We start from the raw sequence: 26,163 nt of genomic DNA, 5'->3' as shown, positions 1-26,163 counted from the left end.
ACTTATTTGCATACAATGTATAATACTACATTTGTATTTACAGAAGTTTTTTATTCAAGACAGAAGCTTTAAGTTTGCACTTTACTAATCTTAATGTTGAAGATTATTATTTATTTGCATGCAACGTCCGATGCTACATTTTTTTACAGAAGTATTTCATTCAAGACAGAGAGGTATTGCTTCCCAGAGGAAGCTCCTAACTTAGTTCTATGAAAATTATTCTATAAAAAGTAACATTTTTCGTTTAAGAACAACATTTCTCAACAAGGAATTGCAAGGAATTTCACCATCTGCGGTCCGTAATATCGTCAAAAGGTTCAGAGAATCTGGAGAAATCACTGCACATAAGCGATGATATTACGGATCGTCGATTCCTCAGGCGGGTACTGTATCAAAAAGTGACATCAGTGTGTAAAGGATATCACCACATGGGCTCAGGAACACTTCAGAAAACCACTGTCAGTAACTACAGTTGGTCGCTACATCTTTAAGTGCAAGTTAAAACTCTACTATGCAAAGCGAAAGCCATTTATCAACAACACCCAGAAACGCCGCCGGCTTCACTGGGCCCCAACTTTGCACTTCATTAATCGTAATGTTGGATATTATTACTTATTTGCATACAATGTATAATACTACATTTGTAATTACAGAAGTTTTTTATTCAAGACAGATGCTTTAAGTTTGCACTTTACTAATCTTAATGTTGGAGATTATTATTTATTTGCATGCAACGTCCGATGCTACATTTTTTTACAGAAGTATTTCATTCAAGACAGAGAGGTATTGCTTCCCAGAGGAAGCTCCTAACTTACTTCTATGAAAATTATTCTATAAAAAGTAAAATTTTTAGTTTAAGAACAACATTTCTCAACAAGGAATTGCAAGGAATTTCACCATCTGCGGTCCGTAATATCGTCAAAAGGTTCAGAGAATCTGGAGAAATCACTGCACATAAGCGATGATATTACGGCTCTTCGATTCCTCAGGCGGGTACTGTATCAAAAAGGGACATCAGTGTGTGAATGATATCACCACATGGGCTCAGGAACATTTCAGAAAACCACTGTCAGTAACTACAGTTGGTCGCTACATCTTTAAGTGCAAGTTAAAACTCTACTATGCAAAGCGAAAGCCATTTATCAACAACACCCAGAAACGCCGCCAGCTTCACTGGGCCCCAACTTTGCACTTCATTAATCGTAATGTTAGAGATTATTACTTATTTGCATACAATGTATAATACTACATTTGTATTTACAGAAGTTTTTTATTCAAGACAGAAGCTTTAAGTTTTCACTTTACTAATCTTAATGTTGGAGATTATTATGTATTTGCATGCAAAATCCGATGCTACATTCTGTTTACAAAAGTATTTCATTCAAGACAGAGAGGTATTGCTTCCCAGAGGAAGCTCCTAACTTAGTTCTATGAAAATTATTCTATAAAAAGTATTTTTTTTAGTTTAAGAACAACATTTCTCAACAAGCAATTGCAACGAATTTAGGGATTTCACCATCTACGGTCTGTAATATCATCAAAAGTTTCAGAGAATCTGCAGAAATCACTGCACGTAAGTGATGATATTACAGACCTTCGATCCCTTAGGCGGTACTGCATCAAAAAGCGACATCAGTGTGTAAAGGATATCACCACATGGGCTCAGGAACATTTCAGAAAACCACTGTCGGTAACTACAGTTCATCGCTACATCTGTAAGTGCAAGTTAAAACTCTACTATGCAAAGCGAAAGCCATTTATCAACAACACCCAGAAACGCCGCCGGCTTCACTGGGCCCAAACTTTGCACTTCATTAATCGTAATGTTGGAGATTATTACTTATTTGCATGCAATGTATAATACTACATTTTTATTTAAAGAAGTATTTTATTCAAGACAGAAGTTTTAAGTTTTCACTTTACTAATCTTAATGTTGGAGATTATTATTTATTTGCATGCAACGTCCGATGCTACATTTTGTTTACAGAAGTATTTAATTCAAGACAGAGAGGTATTGCTTCCCAGAGGAAGCTCCTAACTTAGTTCTATGAAAATTATTCTAGAAAATGTAAAATTTTTGGTTTAAGAACAACATTTCTCAACAAGCTATTGCAAGGAATTTAGGGATTTCACCATCTACAGTCCATAATATCATCAAAAGGTTCAGAGAATCTGGAGAAATCACTGCATGTAAGCGATGATACTACAGACTTTCGATCCCATAGGCGGTACTGCATCAAAAAGCGACATCAGTGTGCAAAGGATATCACCACATGGGCTCAGGAACACTTCAGAAAACCACTATCAGTTTCCCAGAGGAAGCTCCTAACTTAGTTATATGAAAATTATTCTATAAAAAGGTAAAAATGTTATCTGGTCTGAAATTAACCATATTATTCAGATAAAAATGTTGCTACGAGTAAGATGCAGTGTATGCCGTGTCATTTCAATCTACTAGTTTTTGATCAAATTAAGAAAAAACTTATTTTGAATTAATTCTGTCATTTGTTTTTAATGTTCTTTTTATTCTCTATTTTTTTATGTAAATCAAATTGATGGTGAAATAATCAGATACTTTATATTTAAGCCTATTTTTGACTGTATTTACCTAAGAACTGACTGGAGCAGGTTGCGCTGGAGTATACTGACATCTGGTGACCGACCTTGGTAATTGCAGCCTATTAACTCCTCCAGCCTGCCACAATCTCAAGTGTTATATGAGAACATGTTTTGTAAAAGATCTCCCTTTTGATATTTCCAAATTGCACGTTTTGCACATTGGGTCTTTCTCAAATACTTAAAAGGGGACACGTTGTGTTTATTTTTTTTCCTACATTTAAACACTTCCTTGTGGTCTACATAACATGTAATGCTGGTTCTTTGGTCAAAATGTTACATGGATTATGTTTCATAGACCATTTTCATGCGCTGTTTTGTCAGCTGTCTTTGTTGTAGTTTTTAGCGCTTCCATATGGAGTCTACCGACAGATATAAGTTTGAGCTATTTGCTACTTTGTGTTAAAAACAAGAGGATAGAGAAAAAAAAGGAACTTATTGATGACAATGGCAGACTCGCACAAAGCTCTTTGGCTAAAACTTTACCATATATGTAAATAGCCGCTGACCTCATCACATTTTAGTGCACAGAAAAATAGCAACTCAACATTTCTGAACCCATAGGTACAAAACCCAAAACCAGTGAAGTTGGCACGTTGTGTAAATCAATGATCCCCAACCTTTTTTGCACCACGGAGCGGTTTAATGTAGGCATTATTTTCAGGGACCGGCTTCCCACTTGTGAAAACTACAACTCACAATAACGCTGAATTAGTGGGAGCCCTGGGCGTGTTTCTTTGCAATGATATGCTGATGGAAATCAGCCTTTGGCTACAATCTGTCACATTTATATGTTATATGTTCATTAATGTGCATCGTATCATGTCACTAAGTTATAACAAATGGCAACTGTGTCTAGTGCACAGGTGTCAAACTCAAGGCCCGCGGGCCAGATCTGCCCTTCACATCATTTTATATGGCCCGCAAAAGCCTGGAAATAATATGTGTCAGTAAAATACCTTATATTTTCTTTCTTTACTTTCTTATTTTCTTACTCAAGGTATTAGGTTTCTTTTTGTAGTTTAATAGTGGCAAAAAATGAGTGTCCAATATTGCAACAGATATTAATATTATCTAACTTTGTTGGTCAAAATCCAAATAAACACTTAAATATCTGCTTAACATATGGTTTCAAAGCAAGTTATCCATCAAATTGTACACTATAAAAATGACCAATAGATTTTACTGTAAAATTTAGGGAGGTTTTTTTTTACAGCATTTTACTGTAAGTTGAAAAAAAAATTACCAATGTTTGTTTTTTTACAGTAAAATTCTGTCGACTGAGCTGTCAGTATTTGTTTGTTTTTTAATCCTTGGTTGATGTTTTTATGGTACCACATTTTATTATGGTAAAAAACTGGCAGCTGAGTTGCCAAAATAAAATTAAACAGCAGTACTGTATTTCTATTTACAGTAATATGTTGTAAAAATGATAAAATAACACAGTATATTTTACAGTAAAAGTCTGGCAACTAAGCTGCCAGTTTTCTTCTGTAAAAAACAGTGATCAAATCCACAGATTTTTTTTGTACTCTTTACGTAAAAAAAAATTTAAATATTGAAATTCATAGGCAAATTCATTAATTATTTACTGTTACAAGCGGCCCTCTATTGGCAGCCATGACTGCGGTGTGGCCCTCAATGAAAACAAGTTTGACACCCCTGGTCTAGTGGGACAGGCCAAAGTTAAGTAAGAGAAAATGCAGTCCTTTTATAAATTATCTAATGTTTCTCTCCGGCCCAGTAGCAAATGCTTCACGGACCGGTACCGGTCCCCGGACCGGTGGTTGGGGACCACTGGTGTAAATGGGGAATAAAAACAGAATACAATGATTTGCAAATCCTTTTCAACTTATATTCAATTGAATAGACTGCAAAGACAAGATATTTAATGTTCCAACTGAGAAACGTATTTATTTTTTGCAAATAAACATTAACTTAGAATTTAATGGCAGCAACACATTGCAAAAAAGTTGTCACAGGGGCATGTTTACCACTGTGTTACATGGCCTGTCCTTTTAACAACACTCAGTAAATGTTTGGGAACTGAGGAGACCAAATTCCTCAGTAAATTCACCAAGACGTCACCGGGGGATTTATTTAGCTGACTGGAGAGCTAGCTTCCGCAGCTAGTGGGTCTATGACGATGACTTCTGTTTTGTTTAATCAGCCGTTTTACTGCCGTGTTACAGACACCGTTTGGAAACATTTGAGGCGGGGATCTGCAACGCACAGCTTGAGCTCTTTAGCTGGAGCTTTTTTTTTAATTTATGAAAATGGAAAAAGATGGGGGTGGGGGAATATATTTTTTGCTTTAAAACAGTTTCTGTAGGAGTACACACATGACACAAACCTGCCTAATTGTTAGATTGTTGATATCAAACATGCTTCACTGATGAGAGCACCGCTTTGTCCTACTAATTTCGGCAATCCCTGAAGTCATCATAGTTTGTTTACGTGTGTACAACTTTCTCTGCCGCTGCCGCAGAAAGACGTGTTTTATGCCACTCCTTCTTTGTCTCATTTTGTCCACCAAATGTTTTATGCTGTGCGTGAATGCACAAAGGTGAGCTTTGTTGGTGTTATTGTCTTGTGTGGAGTGCTAAATCAGGCATATTTGGTCAGTGCATGACTGCAAGCTAATCGATGCTAACATGCTATTTAGGCTAGCTCAGGGGTCGGCAACCCGCGGCTCCGGAGCCGCATGCGGCTCCTTGACCACTCTGATGCGGCTCAGCTACATACATGCCGACCCCCCCGATTTTCCCAGGAGACTTATGGATCTCAGTGTCTCTCATAGATTACTCCCAGGGAAATAATAATCCTATTTACACTGTAATTACTAAATAAAGGGCGTGCCCTAATTGCACTGCAGTAATTGTCCTCTATAGCATTTACATACAGCGTGCCAGTCCAGCCACATGTTGCATGTTGTTATTACTTGCACACACAGGAGACAGCAAAGCATACTTACTCATCAGCCACACAGCTTACACTGACGGTAGCCGTATCAAACAACTTTAACATTGTTACGTTACAAATATGCGCCACACTGTGAACCCACACCAAAAAAGAATGAAAAACACATTTCTGGAGAACATCCCACCGTAACACAACATAAACACAACACAACCATTACCCAGAATCCCATGCAGCCCTAACTCTTCCGGTCTACATTATACACCCCGCTACCACCAAATCCCCCCACACATCAACCCCCCCCCCCCCTCTCCGTGCGTTGGTTTAGCGGAAGAGTTAGGGCTGCATGGGATTCTGGGTATTGGTACCGTCAGTGTAAGATGTGTGGCTGCTGAGTTAGTACGCCTTGCTGTCACTTACGTGAGCAAGCTGAAATTGCATTCTACGTGTGGTCGAGCAGGTACACTGTTAGGGCAGACTGTAGAGGGCGCCAAATGCAGTGTCATCACACTCTGGTATTCAGGAGTCTCCCGGGAAAAATGAGAGGGTTGGCAAGTATGACACTATCAAGCGCCATTCATTTGAAACTCGCGGGCTGCACTAACATCAAATTTCCACATTAAAGTGCGTGCCGCCCTGGTTAACATAGCACAAATCATTCAAGCTTTGTATGCGGTGTTTTTCATTTTAAATTTTAAAACATTTTTTTTGTGGCTCCCATTACTTTCTTTAATTTGTGAATCTTGCCAAAATGGCTCTTTGAGTGGTAAAGGTTGCCGACCCCTGGGCTAGCTGTATGTACATATTGTATGCCTCGTTTGTAGGTATATTTGAGCTGATTTAATTTCCTTTACTTATGTCCTCTGTGTATTCAATTTATATTTGCATATCTCATGACACATTATCTGTATGTAATATTGGCTGCATTTCCGATTTGTTTGTGTGCCATGTTGTTCCAGACCACAGCAAACGTTACCAAGCTTGCAAAGATTGTGATGAATCCATTCGAAGAAGACAGCCTGCCGTTTCCTTTAACTTGGACACACACATCTATACCTTTGGTCATTCTAAGCCAGTCATTTCCAGGAGTTATCTCACCCTCTGAGAAGATTTGCGTCAGCCTGCGACACAAAGTCATTTTGATAGTAGGCTAATATAGACACTTACATCATGTGTTGCCTTCATCATAACACTTATATAAAGCGTTAAACTTTTTGCGGCTCCAGACAGATTTTGGAGGGGGGGGGGGTTTGGGTCCAATATGGCTCTTTCAACATTTTGGGTTGCCGACCCTTAATTTAAGGTATGTAAACAAACATTTACAAAATATTTCCATTTACTGTATCCTCTTAAGGCCTAAGCTGTTTGTTTACATGCTTTTTTTTATTTCTCTTTGCTATTTGGGCTTATTGGACCCTAATTAGAATAACAACTAAGAATCATCTTTTGATATGATGTACTTAGTCCATAAGTACACAAACGTGTACTTCATGTTTAGTGACATGCTAATTCTTATTTTTACACTTTTTTTTTTCCAAATTCCTTTGTATGTTATACTCTTCTGACACCACCAGATGGAAGTATAAGTGTCCACATAAGACCCCAATTCAGTAGTGTACACAATTTTGGAAATAAGAGCTAAAAGGTGCTGTCCACTAAGCCACTGAGCCTTTAGAATCTGTGTTTTATAGTCCGGCGCGGCTAATATATGAAAAAAAAATTATTCTAAAATTTAGTGGGTGTGGCGGATATGTCGGCGCGCCCTATAGTCCGTAAAATACGGTACATAAATGTCTCTCATAAAATGTACAACCCCAGCGGCAAGCATTGTACCCTTTTTGGTACACGCTTGTATCTCTATTTTTGAGTGTCCTTTTGCAGCAGCTGGTGTGGATGTTAATAAAGAAACTAACTAAAACATGTGTCATGCTGACGATGCACTAACTCACAGAGCAAACGTGAGCACAATAGATTTCTCACCATTTGAGCGGCGTCCCTTCGTATTCAAACCACATCTCCTCAACATCCTCGGCCTTCATCACTTTGAGGAAGTGCTTCTTCACCTTGTCGGTGACCAGCGTCAGGTAGCTCACCCTGGGCAGCAGCAGCTGTGGGAGGGCAAGAGTGGCATTGTTAATAATTTGACAACTGTATAGTGTCGCCGTTAGTCGGTCGAGATCAACCAATTATCGGCGCCGATGTTTGGCATGTTGACATATATATATATATATATATATATATATATATATATATATATATATATATATATATATATATATATACACACACATATATACACTACCGTTCAAAAGTTTGGGGTCACCCAAACAATTTTGTGGAATAGCCTTCATTTCTAAGAACAAGAATAGACTGTCGAGTTTCAGATGAAAGTTCTCTTTTTCTGGCCATTTTGAGCGTTGAATTGACCCCACAAATGTGATGCTCCAGAAACTCAATCTGCTCAAAGGAAGGTCAGTTTTGTAGCTTCTGTAACGAGCTAAACTGTTTTCAGATGTGTGAACATGATTGCACAAGGGTTTTCTAATCATCAATTAGCCTTCTGAGCCAATGAGCAAACACATTGTACCATTAGAACACTGGAGTGATAGTTGCTGGAAATGGGCCTCTATAGACCTATGTAGATATTGCACCAAAAACCAGACATTTGCAGCTAGAATAGTCATTTACCACATTAGCAATGTATAGAGTGTATTTCTTTAAAGTTAAGACTAGTTTAAAGTTATCTTCATTGAAAAGAACAGTGCTTTTCCTTCAAAAATAAGGACATTTCAATGTGACCCCAAACTTTTGAACGGTAGTGTATATTGTAGGGATGTCGGATAATGGCTTTTTGCCAATATCCGATATTCCGATATTGTCCAACTCTTTAATTACCGATACCGATATCAACCGATACCGATATCAACCGATATATGCAGTCGTGGAATTAACACATTATTATGCCTAATTTGGACAACTAGGTATGGTGAAGATAAGGTACTTTTTTAAAAAATTAGTAAAATAAGATAAATAAATTAAAAACATTTTCTTGAATAAAAAAGAAAGTACAACAATATAAAAACAGTTACATAGAAACTAGTAATGAATGAAAATTAGTAAAACTAACTGTTAAAGGTTAGTACTATTAGTGGACCAGCAGCACGCACAATCATGTGTGCTTACGGACTGTATCCCTTGCAGACTGTATTGTTATATATTGATATATAATGTAGGAACCAGAATATTAATAACAGAAAGAAACAACCCTTTTGTGTGAATGAGTGTGAATGGGGGAGGGAGGTTTTTTGGGTTGGTGCACTAATTGTAAGTGTATCTTGTGTTTTTTATGTTGGTTTAATAAAAAAATTAAAAATTAAAAATTAAAAAAAAACCAAAAAACGATATAGATAATAAATAAAACGATACCGATAATTTCCGATATTACATTTTAACGCATATATCGGCCGATATTATCGGACATCTCTGGTATATTGTATTGGTTTTTAAAATAAAAAATATAAAAATGGCCCCCGCTTGCCTTGATTTGTCAGTGTGCGGCCCTTAGTGGAAAAAGTTTGGACACCCCAGGTTTACTGTTACATCCCTCGTCCATTAACAAGTAAAAAGTCAAGGGCGGTCACGGCATGTTCTTGCCGCAGATGTTGGTCAATTTTTTTTAGGGCATGACGGCAAATGACGAGGGAGGTCATGGCTTAATCCCTAGATTAATTGTTGTCAAATGTTCTTTGTCACACCGTGTACTTTCGTGTCCAATAAAGATTTGATTAATTTATGATGTCTCGGGTGTGATGCACTACAATAGGGCCCCACAGCACACTGGATTCCAGTTCATTGAAATACCACAACACTGGATATTGTTCAGATAAGTCAGTGTTTCCCACACATTCATTTATTTGTTGCGGCCCGCCACGAAAGAATTAAGGCCGCCACAAATAGATTTTATTTTATTTTTTTTATTTTTTTTTTGTTTTTTGTGTGTCCTGTCCAGCTTCTCAGGCAAATCATATAGTTGATGTAGATGCCCATATCGGCTGTTCAGATTTACTTTACAAAAGAGAAGTGTAGGATCAAGATTTTTGGAGCTCTTTGTTCAGTGGGTCAGATGTTTGATGAAGCTTTGTGTCTATCTACCACCAATACTGTTTTCTGTTTATTTGTTACTGACTGTGGCAGGACACCTCTGCCTCTGTTTCACTTTATGTTGCTGGTAAATAATATGGTTGTAGTAGTAGGCAAAAGTTAAATTATTTAGTATGCACTAATTAAAGGAGCAGAGCTTTAAGAGACATTTTAGCTTTTATATTTTTATAAGATATTTTTTTTGTAAGAACCACAATTAATAAATATATTTCAGTGAATAACTTATTGTTCAAATCTGTATATAAATGTGTACATAAAGTGTTGTAATTATATTGTAAAATGGATGGATGGATGGATGGATGGATGGATGGATGGATGGATGGATGGATGGATGGATGGATGGATGGACGTTTAAAAAAAACTGTTATTAATTAGTAAGTATACATTTTTTTAGCCTTTTAAGAGAAAATCATATTGTAGTAAATTATGCAAATTACTCGATGATGTCATGTGACCACGCCCGTAGCCACGCCCCCACCGCCACAGGTATCTTGGCAGTTTATGGGAAACACTGTAAGTTACATTTAAGAAAATGCACACAAAGCAACAGTGGAGGTGACTATGACGGGCGCATTTTCCGCGCATGCGTACTAGGTCGCGTTGCGCCGGCTGATGGAGGTGTGGACGGGGTCTTAAACGACCATTATGTGTGTGTATGTGTGTGTGTGTGTGTGTGTGTGTGTGTGTGTGTGTGTGTGTGTGTGTGTGTGTGGGTGGACAAGGATAAGGTTAGGTAGGATTTACCCTTATTATTATACCTTAGTATAAACGGGGCCTTAGTGTTATACAGTATGGCCACATCACATGTTGAATAAAAGGGTGAAAAGCTTACGTAATAAGGCTCCGCCTCCCTCTCGGTGACTTCATCCTGGTTGAGAGTGAAGCAGGTCGGGATCCTTCCGAACCAGACGTCTCTCAACACATCTTTGTCATCTGCCATGATGATGATGACGATGCTCCCACGGGCTCATGCAGACTCCAAACAAGCACTCGGCTTCCTGCTGTACAAATGACAATTATTTACAACAAGTAATATTAACAGCTGGAGGGCGGGAAGTCTGGGCTTCTAATGATAATAATAATAATAGATTTTATTTGTACAAGCAGTTTACATTGAGCAAACAGCCTGAAAGTGCTACAGTCGCCTTTATTTATTGAATCAAAAATACTGAAATTCCACGACATAGTGAATTTGCAAACAGCTACAATTATACACAAAGCAAACTACAACCTGCTACCCAAGAATATACAACAATTCTTCTAAAAAAAAAAGAGGATAAATATAATCTTAGAGAAAAATGTAATTTAAAACATGCGTATGCACGTTCAGTATATGGAATTAAATGATGGAATGGATTAAGCAAAGCAATCAAACAATGTACTAATATGATTCACTTCAAGACACTCTTCAAACTTAAAGTGTTTACAAAGTACAAAGAAGAAGAACCATGATAAACATTCTCAATTTATTTCATCCATCCATTAATTTTCAAGATAATCTTACTCATCTCACCATATGAAATATAACTTACTTCACCGAGTATTATTTATTTATTTTTTATTGTGATTACTTATGGAGTATATTGTGAATAAATTGAGAGCAGGAAGTGAACAAAAGTTTTAGAAAAGAGGTAGGATTAAATAAGCTCTGCTTCTTCCTATCCCCTTTCGAACAGGTTGAAAAGACAAACTGGAAATTGTGATGCGTCATGTTGTATGCTTGCATGTTCCAAATAAACTCAAACTCAAACAGTGCATTTAAAATAAATAAAAAGAACAACACTAGAACCACAAATAGCTGCCCCCAACAAGTAATATAAATAGTAAAAAAAAAAAAAAAAAAAAAACTAGAACAGCCTAATAGCTAGAACTAGCACACATATACAAACCCCGTTTCCATATGAGTTGGGAAATTGTGTTGGATGTAAATATAAACGGAATACAATAATTTGCAAATCATTTTCAACCCATATTCAGTTGAATATGCTACAAAGACAACATATTTGATGTTCAAACTGATAAACATTTTTTTTTGTGCAAATAATCATTAACTTTAGAATTTGATGCCAGCAACACGTGACAAAGACGTTGGGAAAGGTGGCAATAAATACTGATAAAGTTGAGGAATGCTCATCAAACACTTAATTGGAACATCCCACAGGTGAACAGGCACATTGGGAACAGGTGGGTGCCATGATTGGGTATAAAAGTAGATTCCATGAAATGCTCAGTCATTCACAAACAAGGATGGGGCGAGGGTCACCACTTTGTCAACAAATGCCTGAGCAAATTGTTGAACAGTTTAAGAAAAACCTTTGTCAACCAGCTATTGCAAGGAATTTAGGGATTTCACCATCTACGGCCCGTAATATCATCAAAGGGTTCAGAGAATCTGGAGAAATCACTGCACGTAAGCAGCTAAGCCCGTGACCTTCGATCCCTCAGGCTGTACTGCATCAACAAGCGACATCAGTGTGTAAAGGATATCACCACATGGGCTCAGGAACACTTCAGAAACCCACTGTCAGTAACTACAGTTGGTCGCTACATCTGTAAGTGCAAGTTAAAAATCTCCTATGCAAGGCGAAAACCGTTTATCAACAACACCCAGAAACGCCGTCGGCTTCGCTGGGCCTGAGCTCATCTAAGATGGACTGATGCAAAGTGGAAAAGTGTTCTGTGGTCTGACGAGTCCACATTTCAAATTGTTTTTGGAAACTCTGGACGTTGTGTCCTCCGGACCAAAGAGGAAAAGAACCATCCGGATTGTTATAGGCGCAAAGTGTAAAACCAGCATCTGTGATGGTATGGGGGTGTATTAGTGCCCAAGACATAGGTAACTTACACATCTGTGAAGGCACCATTAATGCTGAAAGGTACATACAGGTTTTAGAGCAACATATGTTGCCATCCAAGCAATGTTACCATGGACGCCCCTGCTTATTTCAGCAAGACAATGCCAAGCCATGTGTTACATCAACGTGGCTTCATAGTAAAAGAGTGCGGGTACTAGACTGGCCTGCCTGTAGTCCAGACCTGTCTCCCATTGAAAATGTGTGGCACATTATGAAGCCTAAAATAGCACAACGGAGACCCCCGGACTGTTGAACAACTTAAGCTGTACATCAAGCAAGAATGGGAAAGAATTCCACCTGAGAAGCTTCAAAAATGTGTCTCCTCAGTTCCCAAACGTTTACGGAGTGTTGTTAAAAGGAAAGGCCATGTAACACAGTGGTGAACATGCCCTTTCCCAACTACTTTGGCACGTGTTGCAGCCATGAAATTCTAAGTTAATTATTATTTGCAAAAAAAAAAAAAAGTTTATGAGTTTGAACATCAAAATGTTGTCTTTGTAGTGCATTCAATTGAATATGGGTTGAAAATGATTTGCAAATCATTGTATTCCGTTTATATTTACATCTAACACAATTTCCCAACTCATATGGAAACGGGGTTTGTATCTAAAAAAAAAGGTTTTTTTTAAAAGAAGGATTTTTAAGCCTTTATTAAAAGCATTCACAGTCTGCGGTGCCCACAGGTGGTCAGGGAGAGTAGCTTACTCACTACTAAGTGGCCTAGTGATTAGAGTGTCCTCTCTGAGATCTGTAGGTTGTGAGTTCAAACCCCGGCCGAGTCATACCAAAGACTATAAAAATGGGACCTGTTACATCCCTGCTTGGCACTCAGCATCAAGGGTTGGAATTGGGGGTTAAATCACCCGCTGCTGCCCACTGCTCCCCTCACCTCCCAGGGGGTGGAACAGGGGGATGGGTCAAATGCAGAGGACACATTTCGCCACACCTAGTGTGTGTGTGACTTTAACTTAACTTCTCTACTTAGGCTGCAGCCCCCGCGACCCGATCTCGGATAAGCAGAATAAGATGGGTGGAGTAAGAAGTAATAACTAACTATTAACATAACGTAGAATGAAGCAAATACATAACGTAAGCAGTTAAACTTGTGTGAGAACGTTATGGTAATAAACACGCCTTTATTACTACTGTATGAAAGTATTATTGCAGTCAGGCATGCGTAGCAAACTGCGTGGGAAGTTAGCACAAGGAAGCTAGCTGACATACGGTAAACCACTGATTACACCGCCCTCAGCTTTTTGTTGCTATTTTGTCAGGATTAAGTGAGGGTTTGTTAGTTTGTAGCCACGGAGCAAAGCCTACTTGTGTCCGTGTTCTGCAGTCCAGTTGTTAAAGAGAGGCCGTGTCGGTCGATGTTGTCATTCTCCAGCTGACATGTTTAACACCACCGAAGAAGAAACTCTACTCGGCTACAGCGAATCCTGTCGGCCGCTCTTAGTACTGCACCCTCAAACACTGTTACAAGCATAGACATCTGGGTACGCAGCATCGACCGCTACTGCCTACCGGCGCTGACGAGACGCAGGGCCGCCATATTGGAGTGGTGATCCGCTCCACTCAGTGCAATTCATTTGGCAGGAGCAATGAACTGTCAGCGCATTTAATTAATTTTACCTCACTGAATACCACTGATTTTCACGCGGTTTTTTGTAATACGTGTAGCTATGATAAAGGACACATGTTTTGGTGTGTTTTATTATTCATAGTTTGCTTAACGGTAATATAATATTCTTATATGCTATAAGTGACCAGACGTCCGAGATCAAAACTGGGAATGTAATCCCAGAGAACGGGGGAAAAACGGATAGCTATTTTTAAATTGAAGAAACAATATGATTAGGTTATAATGTTTAAAATGACTGGTTAATAGTGCTATTATTTTTCTGCAATTTCAAATGCACTTGTTTTAATAAATAAGTACTGGCTCCTCATCACCACTTCAAGATGGCGGCCCAATTTCTCGTGTCACAGCAGCCAATGCTGCGTCTATTTATAAGATGTCTATGGTTACAATGACTTGTTTGGGAAAAATATATATATTTTTTTTTTTGCTATAAAATACAAATTCATGTTTGCCATCCACTCACTTTGTGGATGTCTTCTATATTTTCTTTTTTTCAAATAATATTTATGTATTAATTTGATAGGGAAAGCATAATACAAGTACTGAGAAAACAGGCACCTTTTTTTTTTGCCTCCCCCCAAAAAATAAAATAAATAAATAAATACAAAAAATAAAAAATTACAGAAAAACAATAAAAGTAAAATAATAACACCCCCTCCCACCCACTGTCCTACATTTTAGTCACAGTGAGTAGCAATGTATTGCCTTCCTCTTCACCACAAGCAGATGGAGAATCACAATAACTGATTAAAAGGAAGAAAAAAAAAAGGTCACAACAAAAATAAAAATCACAAACATACAGAGAAGTGTCACTGAATAAAAACAACAACAACAACAACAAAGAGGTAATTGATAGGGTTCATTGTCAACAGTGAGTGTCACATATAGTGTCTTTAATTTGGCCATGTAACTAATTATGCAGCCCCAGGTCAAGTCAAATTGTTTGGTGTTCTCCTCAGAATATATTTAATTTTCTCTAAATCTAAGAAAAACATGAGGTCCTTAAGCCAGAGGGAGGCTTTGGGAGCAAACTGTGATTTCCACTCCAATAAAATCCTTCTACGAGCTATGTTTTCTAAACTTTTTTTTTTTCTTTTTCTTTTCTTTTCTTTTTCTTTATTTTTAATTTTTAAAACCTTTGTATTATTTATAATATACAATCAAAGAAATAAAAACAATCAAAACAAGTACATAAACAGTACAAAAACAATATACAAACGTGTATATATATATATATATATATATATATATATATATATATATATATATATATATATATATATATATATATATATATATATATATATATATATATACAGTTTGTGTGTGTGTGTGTGTGTGCGTGTGTGTGTGTGCGTGTGTGTGTGTGTGTGTGTGTGTGTGTGTGTGTGTGTGTGTCTGTGTGTCTGTGTGTGTGTGTGTGTGTGTCTGTGTGTCTGTGTGTGTGTGTGTGTGTGTGTGTGTGTAAAGCCATAGGCTCACACAAGTTCCGTAAATAATCCAAATTTGGAGCGCAGCATTATAGTTTTCACAGCTGTTTGGTTGTTAGAAGTAGAAAGCGTTTTAAAGTAAATTTCTAATTCAAACTCATGATTTTTCTTTTCTTTTTTAATTTTATTTTTATTTTATAAACCTTTATTTATAATATGCAACATTTACATACAATCAAAAAATAAAAAATAATCAAAACAAGTACAGAAACAGTACAAAACAGCACCAGGGGGTTGTAAACTCAATAAAGTAACTCAAATAGAATGCAAAATATATATGTAACAAAGCGTAAAGCCATAGGCTCACACGAGTTCTGTAAATAATCCAAATTTGGAACACAGCATCATAGTTTTCACAGCTTTTTGGTTGTGAGAGGTAAAAAGCGTTTTAAAGTAAATTTCTAATTCTTTTTTAAAGGCACAAAAAACAGGTCGGGTATTGAGAAACTTACATGTATGAATATAAAACTTAGCCAATAGTGTAATGAGGTTGCAAAGGTAAAATTAATTTTCAAATTTTTTCTCATACTTTGTAAACTCATGATTTTTCTTTTCTTTTCTTTTTTTTCTTCTTTTTTTCAATTTTATAAACCTTTATTTATAATATGCAACATTTACATACAATCAAAAAATAAAAATAATCAAAACAAGTACAGAAACAGTACAAAAACAGTACAAAACAGCGTCAGGGGGTTGTAAACTCAATAAAATAACTATAATAGAATGCAAAATATCTATATGTAACAAAGTGTAAAGCCATAAGCTCACACAAGTTCTGTAAATAATCCAAATTTGGAGCACAGCATCATAGTTTTCACAGCTTTTTTGGTTGTTAGAGGTATAAAGCGTTTTAAAGTAAATTTCTAATTATTTTTTAAAGGCACAAAAAACAGGCCGGGTATTGATAAACTTACATTTATGAATATAAAACTTAGCCAATAGTGTAATGAGGTTGCAAAGGTAAAATTCATTTTTAAATGTTTTCTCATACTTTGTAAAGTCAAGTTTTTTCTGAACTCAAATGCAACCAATTAATTACTTTCCAAATTTGGATTATTTATGGAACTTGTGTGAGCCTATGGCTTTACACTTTGTTACATGTATATAAATATATATTTTGCATTCTATTTAAGTTACTTTATTGAGTTTACAACCTCCTGGCGCTGTTTTGTACTGTTTCTGTACTTGTTTTGATTATTATTATTACTTCTTTGCTTGTATGCAAATCTTGCATATTATAAATAAATATTTATAAAAATTAAAAATGAATACGAAACAATAATAAATCACGTCATCAGCATGCGTCGGCGCGCGTCTATTACGTCACCGTGCGGCTGTTTGCCTTTCCTGTCTGTAAAAATGGAGAAGAAAATGGCATCAGACAACTTGGAAATGCGTCTTCAGGCACTGGACAGTCGCATCTATGGCGAAAGGAGAAACACAAGCTCTAAACCATTGAAGGTTAGGTCTTATTTTTTTAAATATTTTTCTAGGTGTGGCCAAGCCAAGATGCTACCTAGCTGTTAGCCTAGCAAAGCTAACACTCACTGCTAACGCCCTTTTTTTAAAATAATTGATTGTATATACGTGTAATGTAATAATACATTGATGGTTTAATGTCGTATGCATGTTAGTATGTGTTTCTATTTAGCGTTAGATGAGCTGGCTAAAATGTGAATAATATGTGCTGTTGCTCGTCACATGATGTGAGGACCACAATTTCCCATATTACAAAGGACCATTGAACACAACTTCTGTATCCATTTCTGAATGTTGTATGAAAGAGTGTTGCGTTCAAAGACCTGACATGAGATTTGCATGGTTCCTCATCGCCTCGTAGTCCAGATGTTTCCAAAGTGTCATTTTTAATGGTCAAAAAATGCTAGTAGAAAATAAAACATTAAAAAAAGGGAGTAAACGGGTGAAAAGTAAAGAGAAAACATTGCAATGTTGAGTAATAACACAAAGCACACAGGCTTTTGTTTTGCTCTCAAACTGTCATTGCTCAAGAAATAATTATGAAACAAAATCATATTATTATGAATTATTGACCTTTTTAAGGCTCCAGTTACTTCAGATCAAATATTCCACTATGACTGTATTTTTTGGAAGCAAAAATCCAAAAGTTTCGATGACAAAAAGGGCATTGAACAAACAAATAATATATAAGAAAAATAATAACAACTTATAACCGACAGATAGATGTGATGTTGATCTAAAGATATAAGCGTTGAAAGTAAAAAAAAAAAAAATAGTTTATGACTTATTTTAACACTTTTAGATCTGTGAGAAATTTATTTTGATTTTTTTTTTTACAGGTCATTGCTCAAAGAAAAATAATGAATTGAAATATATGTTGTTATAAATTATTTACCAATATAAGGTTACCATTACTTCATATCAAATATTCCACTCTGACATATTTTGAAGGGAAAATAATGCATACAGTCGTGGGCAAAAGTTTACATACACTTGTGAAGGACATAATGTCATGGCTGTCTTGAGTTTCCAATAATTTCTACAACTCTTTTTTTTTGTGATAGAGTGATTGAAGCACATACTTTTTGGTCACAAAAAACATATTGCTGGGATTAATGGCCAAACAGCTAAATTTTTGTTTCATCTGACCACGGAACTTTCCTCCAGAATGTCTTATCTTTGTGCATGTGATGTCAGATGAAACAAAAATTGAGCTGTTGAGAAAAGGTGAGGCCTTTAATCCCGTGGTGGTAGTATTATGCTCTGGGCCTGTTTTGCTGCCAATGGAACTGGTGCTTTACAGAGAGTAAAAGGGACAATGAAAAAGGAGGATTACCTCCAAATTCTTCAGGACAAGCTAAAATCATCAGCCCGTAGGTTGGATCTTGGGCGCAGTTGGGTGTTCCAACAGGACAATGACCCCAAACACACGTCAAAAGTGGTAAAGGAATGGCTAAATCAGGCTAGGATGGAGCTTTTAGAATGGCCTTTCCAAAGTCCCATCTTAAATGTGTGGACAATGCTGAAGAAACAAGTCCATGTCAGAAAACCAACAAATTTAGCTGAACTGCACCAATTTTGTCAAGAGGAGTGTTCAAAAATTCAAGCAGAAGCTTGTGGATGGCTACCAAAAGTGCCTTATTGCAGTGAAACTTGCCAAGGGACATGTAAGCAAATATTAACATTGCTGTATGTATACTTTTGACCCAGCACATTTGCTCACATTTTCAGTAGACCCATAATAAATTCATAAAAGAAGCAAACTTCATGAATGTTTTTTGTGACCAACAAGTATGTGCTCCAATCACTCTATCACAAAAAAATAAGACTTGTAGAAATTATTGGAAACTCAAGACAGCCATGACAAAAAGGGCATAAAACAATAATAAAAAATAATAAAAACGTATAATCGATGGATAGATTTGAAGTTGATCTAATCTAGGGCAATTCAACTGACCAAAGAACCACCATTACATGTTATGTAGACCACAAGGAAGTCTTTTACATTTAGAAAAAAAATAATAATAATATGACTCCTTTTAAGGTGCCTTATAATCCGGTCCGCCTTATATATGGAAAAAGATCAAAAATAGACCATTCATTGGCAGTGCGCCTTATAATCCGGTGTGCCCTATGGTCCGGAAAATCTGGTGTATACATAATATATATATATATATATATATATATATATATATATATATATATATATATATATATATATATATATATATATATATATATATATATATATATATATTGTGTTGGTTTTGATTGTTCAGTGGGTGCCCCCCAGTGGCAAAAGTGCTGTAGACCCTTACCGTCTTCCTCATTCAATCAATCAATCAATCAATCAATGTTTATTTATATAGCCCTAAATCACAAGTGTCTCAAAGGGCATTCCCACCACTCCTAATGTCATCACTACAATGTTCTGTCCTGCAGTGTGCAGAGTCTTTAGCCAGGATTCAGGCAGGTCTGACCAACACGGCCAACAAGAGAGAACGAGTCAAGATCCTGCATAAAAAGAGTGAGTCCCAGAAGAATCATACTTTGTACTGGTGCTGTGTTTCTAGGTAGTTTCTATCAGCTGTAGTGAGTTTATGGGAGACTGATTATGGTTTTTGCTGTGCAGTTGAGGACCTGATGAAGTACTTGGACCCCCAGTTCACTGACCATATGGCTGTGCCCGACACCATGAAGATGGAGTTCATCCTCGCTGGTCAGAGAACTGCAAAGTTATGATATTAGTTATGGTTATCAAGTATATTGTACCATACGTCAACATCCAGTCTATACAAAACCATCAAAAAGACAATGCTACCCAATGGCTGAAAACTGTATCACGATTTAAGTGTTTTATATCTGTCAATATCGATAGTTATTCTGTTTTTTTTTTTGATCAAATGTATTATTTGTATTTTTTAAATCTAAATTTAGTGTATAAAAAAAATTCTGCGTATAAAAATTGTCTATGAAATTTAGTGTATAAAAAATTCAGTGCAGAAATATTTCTTGCTTCAAAACTCAAGAAGACCTTTTATGGTCTGTTAGCTTACCACCATAATGGTGACTTGAAAGTTGACACTTCATTGGCTGGTTCTGAGACAGGATCGATCGCTTCGGTCCTAATTTAAAGTGAGTCTCGAATTTTGAAGCAACAAATATTTCTGCTCTGATTTAAATTCAGTGTGACCTGTATGGTTGTTGATCAAGTATGCCTTGCATTCACTTATGTGTGTGTAAAAGCCGCATATATTATTTGACTGGGCCGGCACGCTGTTTGTATGGAGGAAAAGCGGACGTGACGACAGGTTGTAGAGGACGCTAAAGGCATTGCCTTTAAGGCATGCCCCCAATATTGTTGTCTGGGTGGAAATCGGGAGAATGGTTGCCCCGGGAGATTTTCGGGAGGGGTACTGAAATTCGAGAGTCTCCCGGGAAAATCGGTAGGGTTGGCAAGTATGCCCTACGTCCGTGTTTTACCGGATATGTACCGCTCCGTACAGCTGCGTTTTAAAAAGTCATTAATTTCACTTCTTGAGACCGATACCGATAATTTCCGATATTACATTCTAAAGCATTTATCGGCCGATATTATCGGACATCTCTATTTAAAATATAAGTTTTAGGCCATCGACATGCAACTATAACCTGTAACATGCTTTAAGAGAAGTTTCCTCATAATTATTTTTTTAAATAATACATTACAAGAATCTGTTAAAGGCCTACTGAAATGAATTTTTTTTATTTAAACGGGAATAGCAGATCTATTCTATGTGTCATACTTGATCATTTCGCGATATTGCCATATTTTTGCTGAAAGGATTTAGTATAGAACAACGACGATAAAGATTGCAACTTTTGGTATCTGATGAAAAAAAGGCTTGCCCCTACCGGAAGTAGCGTGACGTAGTCAGTTGAACATATACGCAAAGTTCCCTATTGTTTACAATGATGGCCGCATGAAGTGAGAGAGATTCGGACCGAGAAAGCGACAATTTCCCCATTAATTTGAGCGAGGATGAAAGATTTGTGGATGAGTAAAGTGCAAGTGAAGGACTAGTGGGGAGTTGAAGCTATTCAGATAGGGAAGATGCTGTGAGAGCCGGGGGTGACCTGATATTCAGCTGGGAATGACTACAACAGTAAATAAACACAAGACATATATATACTCTATTAGCCACAACACAACCAGGCTTATATTTAATATGCCACAAATTAATCCTGCATAAAAACACCTGCGTGTTTGTTACGCTAGCTCCTAGCTCCTCTGCTAGCTCCTAGCTCCATAGAACACGCCAATACAATTCAAACACCTGATCAACACACACAATCACTCAGCCCAAAAGACCGTTCACCTAACCCAAGGTTCATAAAGCTTATATATTTTAAAAAAGTTACGTACATACGCAAAAAAAAGTTGCGCACATACGGTCAAGCGATCAAATGTTTAGAAGCCAAAGCTGCATACTCACAGTAGCACGTCTGCGTCTTTGTCATCCAAATCAAAGTAATCCTGGTAAGAGTCTGTGTTGTCCCAGTTCTCTACAGGCGTCTGTGTATCGAAGTCAAAAGTCCTCCTGGTTAGAGTCTCTGTTATCCGAGTTCTTCCATCTTGACTGCATCTTCCGGGAATGTAAACAAAGAAGCGCCGGCTGTGTACTGTTGTTGCTGACTACGTTCGAAAAATACGTCCATTTCGCACCGACAACTTTCTTCTTTGCTTGCTCAGCTTCCTTCTCCATAATGCAATGAACATGATTGCAACAGATTCACGAACACAGATGTCCAGAATACTGTGGAATTATGAAATGAAAACAGAGCTTTTTCGTATTGGCTTCAATGTGGAAGGCATACCCGTGTTCGCCGGTCTACGTCACGCGCATACGTCATCCTCAGAGGCGTTTCGAACCGGAAGTTTAGCGGCAAATTTAAAATGTCACTTTATAAGTTAACCCGGCCGTATTGGCATGTGTTATAATGTTAAGATTTCATCATTGATATATAAACTATCAGACTGCGTGGTCGGTAGTAGTGGCTTTCAGTAGGCCTTTAAATTCCAGTATCGAATGGAATCCTGTGCTGCCCAAAGATTCACACTTCTGGGAAATTGTGGGAATTCAGTTTATTGGTATTGACTAGGAAAACTCTGGTATGGCGGCAAACCTTCTTCCAGTAATAAACCAAATGATGTTTACACAGAGGAGGACTTCCTGCTTTCCCAGGCTGCCTTGCTGGAGCAGGCCGACGCTCTGCAGCCGCTGCTGGACAGCTCCTACATCCGAGGTGAGCTTCGGAGGCCACGTTTCTTCCAAAGTCAACCGTTGAGTCTGGATGTTTGTTTCCGTTGCTCGCAGACGTTCCTGAGCATGCGACCAAGCTGCAGCGTCTCTCTCAGATCCACATCAAACAGCAGGTAATGTGGACTCTCTTTTTTATGGCGTGTCGCCTGCTCACCCTCGCTGCTCTTTCAGGACCAAGTCGATGCTCAGTGCCAGGAGGTGAAGAAGCTTTTTGAGGACTACAACAAAATGGTACGGGAGCTCTCGCCAGCTTACATATCGCACCTGTTAGAACGTCCGCTTCTTGTCGGCAGATGTTCCTGTTGTCCAAGCAGTTCACCCAGTGGGACGAGACCCTGAGGAAGCTGGAGGAGGCCAAGGGCATCAGACCTGTGGAGTGACTCCACCTCCACGGGGACGAAGACGGGAACGTCGGGTCGCCTGTGTCGCGCCACAAAAACATCCACTTTTTCCGAACAAGTCCCACCTCTTTCACAATGTTGACGGTAATTATGCAATATAACGTGTGTCTTTATTACCAAAGCTTATTTTGGGTGCTGACTTTATGTAACATATTTTCCGGACCATTGTACGCACCGGATTATAAGGCGCACTGCCGATGAATGGTCTACTTTTGATCTTTTTTTCATATATAAGGCGCACCGGATTATAGGGCGCATTAAAGGAGTCCTATTTATTCATTTTCTAAATGTAAAAGACTTCCTTGTGGTCTACATAACACATAATGGCGGTTCTCTGGTCAAAATGTTGCATAGATGATGTTTTACACATCATCTTCAAGCCGCTTTCTGACAGTCGCTTCCGGATGCGCCGTTTTGTGGGCGGGTCTTATTTACGTGGCTCACCTTCGGCAGCGTCTTCTCCCCGTCATCTTTGTTGTAGCGGTGTAGCGTGCAAGCACGGGAGTGGAAGAAGTGTCAAAAGATGGCGCTAACTGTTTTAATGACATTCAGACTTTACTTCAATCAATAACGGAGCAGCATCTCCTCACCCAGAAACAACAACAAGGCCGGAAATGTTTACCGTGAAAAACTGTCTGACCGAAACGCTCTAATTTAAGTTCCTTGGGTGAATAATGTAAAGTCACTACACCGGTATGTTTTAGCGCTTTCATGGCGAGTTTACTGACAGATATAAGTAAGAACTTTACACTACTTTATATTAGAAATGGCAACAGCGGAGGATGAATGTCACATAACAAGAAGATAGAGAAAAAGAAGAAACTTATCGACTACGGTGTCGGCACGGACTAAAAAGGCGGACGCATGCAATTTTTCAGGATTTATGCAGATCCCAAACACCGATCAGCAGGTACCAGAAGGTAAGAAAAGTTGCTTTTGCGTAATATTGCAAAACAAAACACCAGATAATGTCTTACCTTATACACATACCATAATAATACTCCTATGTTTAATGCGCCGACAATCCATCAAGCAGTGCGACTTCATAGCTTACCAAAGTCGTACAAAAAAATGTTAATAGATTTTTTTAGCATCGTGTGTAATGTTCTATATTTTCAATGGAACATATAAAATGTTGGTGGTGTTTACTTTAGTCATATTGCCATCATAGTGTAGTCTACACGTATCTCTTATGTGTGACTGCCATCTACTGGTCACACTTATCATTACACCATGTATCAGAATAATCAGAATACCTTTATTGTCATTGCATGGAAACAACGAAATTGAACAGCAATCCAGCTCAGTGCTTTTAAAACAACCTACATAAAATACTCTTAAGACAAACAACAATAATAAAAAATTTAAAAACATACTAAAAATGTTAAAAACATATTGCACAGCAGATCTCTATCAGAGGTAAGCAAGTTAATAAAGTGGTGAGTGTTCAGGTAAGTGCAGAGTTTAGGGCAATAACAGCTCTAGGATAGAAACTGTTTTTCAGTCTAAAAATAAATTGCTTCGAGGTGGGTAAGCTCAACCAAACGTATTTCTTACATTAGGCGCACCGGGTTATAAGGCGGACTCTCGAGCTTTGAGGGAAAAAAAATATTTTAAGTGTGCCTTATAGTTCGGAAAACACCGTAACAATTTTTTTTTTGTTTTAAAATTCAGTGTAAAAAAAATCAATGTATAAAATTCAGCGTAAAAAATTTAGTTTATAACAATTCAGTGAATAAAAAATTCAATATAAAAACATTTTTAATGTATAAAAATGTAGTGTAAAAAAATTAAGAGAAAAATTATTCACTGCAGAAATATTTGTTGCTTCGAAACTCGAGACCTTTTATTGTCTGGTAGCTTGCCACCATCACCTTTGTCGCGTTGACTCGAAACTCAACACCTCATTGGCCGGTTCTGAGACAAGATCCATTGCTTAGGTCCTAATTTTAAGTGAGTCGTGAATTTTGAAGCAACAAATATTTCTGCACTGATTTTCTGATTTTCTTACACTGAATTTCAAAACGCTTTATATTTTAACAAGCTGAACATTTAAACACAAACATTTTTGCCCACAAAGGTTTTTTTCAATGAAATTGTCAGCATAATCTGACATTAAAAAAAGATTCACTTCACAAAATTTAAAAGCAACAATTTAGTTACATATATTATGTGTCCAAAAAAAGAGCTTTTGTAATAAAGACCCAGATTATGAATCAGCTACGTGGCTGTTACTTGTGCAGGTGCTACACGGTCGCTACTTGGCAAATGCTAAAATGTTCAGTCATCTGCAAAGACGTCACTCCCATCATGTGCTGTTCTTAGTATTGATTCTTTTAACTCTCGCATATTAGATTTACTGATAAAGCATTCCAGCTCGGTCACAAGACTCGGTCACAACTTTGGCAAGTCTGTCCTTTCCGTTGGATCTCCTGACAAGATGGCAACAGTGATCGTGCTTCTGAATAAACATGATGGCAGTTCATTTGATGACTATGATGTTTTTATTGGACAATTCAAGCATGTGATGTCCCTGAATGATTGATTGTCATCGCTTTGATTCCCCCTGCTGGTAAATACAGTATTTGTTTTACTTTGATACATCATCATTGTTGTCGATGGGTGTATATACAGTCGTGGTAAAGATCATAATGTCATGGCTGTCTTGAGTTTCCAATCATTTCTACAACTCTTATTTTTTTGTGATAGAGTGATTGGAGCACATACTTGTTGGTCACAAAAAACATTCATGAAGTTTGGTTCTTTCATGAATTGATTATGGGTCTACTGAAAATGTGAGCAAATCTGCTGGGTCAAAAGTATACATACAGCAAAGTGAGGTCCACCTTTTGCAGCTATTACAGCTTCAACTCTTCTGGGGAGGCTGTCCACAAGGTTGCGGAGTGCGTTTATAGGAATTTTCCACCATTTTTCCAAAAGCGCATTGGTGAGGTCACACACTGATGTTGGCCAAGAAGGCCTGGCTCTCAGTCTCCGTTCTAATTCATCCCGAAGGTGTTCTGTCGGGTTCAGGTCAGGACTTTGTGCAGGCCAGTCAAGTGCATCCACACCAGACTCTGTCATCCATGTCTTTATGGACCTTGCTTTGTGCACTGGTGCACAGTCACGTTGGAAGTGGAAGGGGCCTGCTCCAAACTGTTCCCGCAAGGTTGGGAGCCTTTTAATTGTCCAAATTGGTATCTGGAAGCATTCAAAGGTCCTTTCACTGGAACTAAGGGGCCAAGTCCAACTCCTGAAAAACAACCCCACACCATAATTCCTCCTCTACCAAATTT

At 37.6% G+C, this 26,163-nt stretch overlaps 2 protein-coding genes across 4 annotated transcripts in view; one reads left to right on the top strand and one right to left on the bottom strand.

The window, feature by feature from the left end:
• Positions 1-14,008, bottom strand: part of atg5 (ATG5 autophagy related 5 homolog (S. cerevisiae)) — a 190,148-nt gene extending 176,140 nt beyond the window's left edge. For 2 of the 3 annotated variants that reach the window (XR_009827721.1, XM_062062609.1), the window contains exons 1-3: positions 13,873-13,990; positions 10,530-10,698; positions 7,517-7,644 (exon numbers count right to left, since the gene is read on the bottom strand). Coding sequence is in view for 2 of the 3 variants with exons in the window: in XM_062062609.1 (XP_061918593.1) it covers positions 7,517-7,644; positions 10,530-10,637 (236 nt within the window). In the remaining variant the exon portion in view is untranslated. Of the gene's footprint in view, positions 1-7,516; positions 7,645-10,529; positions 10,699-13,872 lie in introns of all 3 variants that reach the window. The other variant, XM_062062610.1, reaches the window with a different exon arrangement.
• Positions 14,009-17,000: 2,992 nt separating this feature from the next.
• dctn3 (dynactin 3 (p22)) lies at positions 17,001-25,516 on the top strand. The gene is made up of 7 exons (XM_062062611.1): positions 17,001-17,145; positions 19,606-19,690; positions 19,796-19,882; positions 22,366-22,449; positions 22,521-22,579; positions 22,638-22,697; positions 22,760-25,516. The coding sequence occupies exons 1-7, from the start codon at positions 17,044-17,046 to the stop codon at positions 22,844-22,846; spliced, it is 564 nt and encodes a 187-aa protein (XP_061918595.1). The 5' UTR covers positions 17,001-17,043; the 3' UTR covers positions 22,847-25,516.
• Positions 25,517-26,163: the final 647 nt, after the last annotated feature.

The sequence above is a fragment of the Entelurus aequoreus genome, linkage group LG11, assembly GCF_033978785.1.
Source record: "Entelurus aequoreus isolate RoL-2023_Sb linkage group LG11, RoL_Eaeq_v1.1, whole genome shotgun sequence".
Taxonomy (NCBI): Eukaryota; Metazoa; Chordata; class Actinopteri; order Syngnathiformes; family Syngnathidae; genus Entelurus; species Entelurus aequoreus.
The sequence above is the reverse complement of the archived record's forward strand: the minus strand, read 5'-3'. Positions and strand labels throughout refer to the sequence as shown.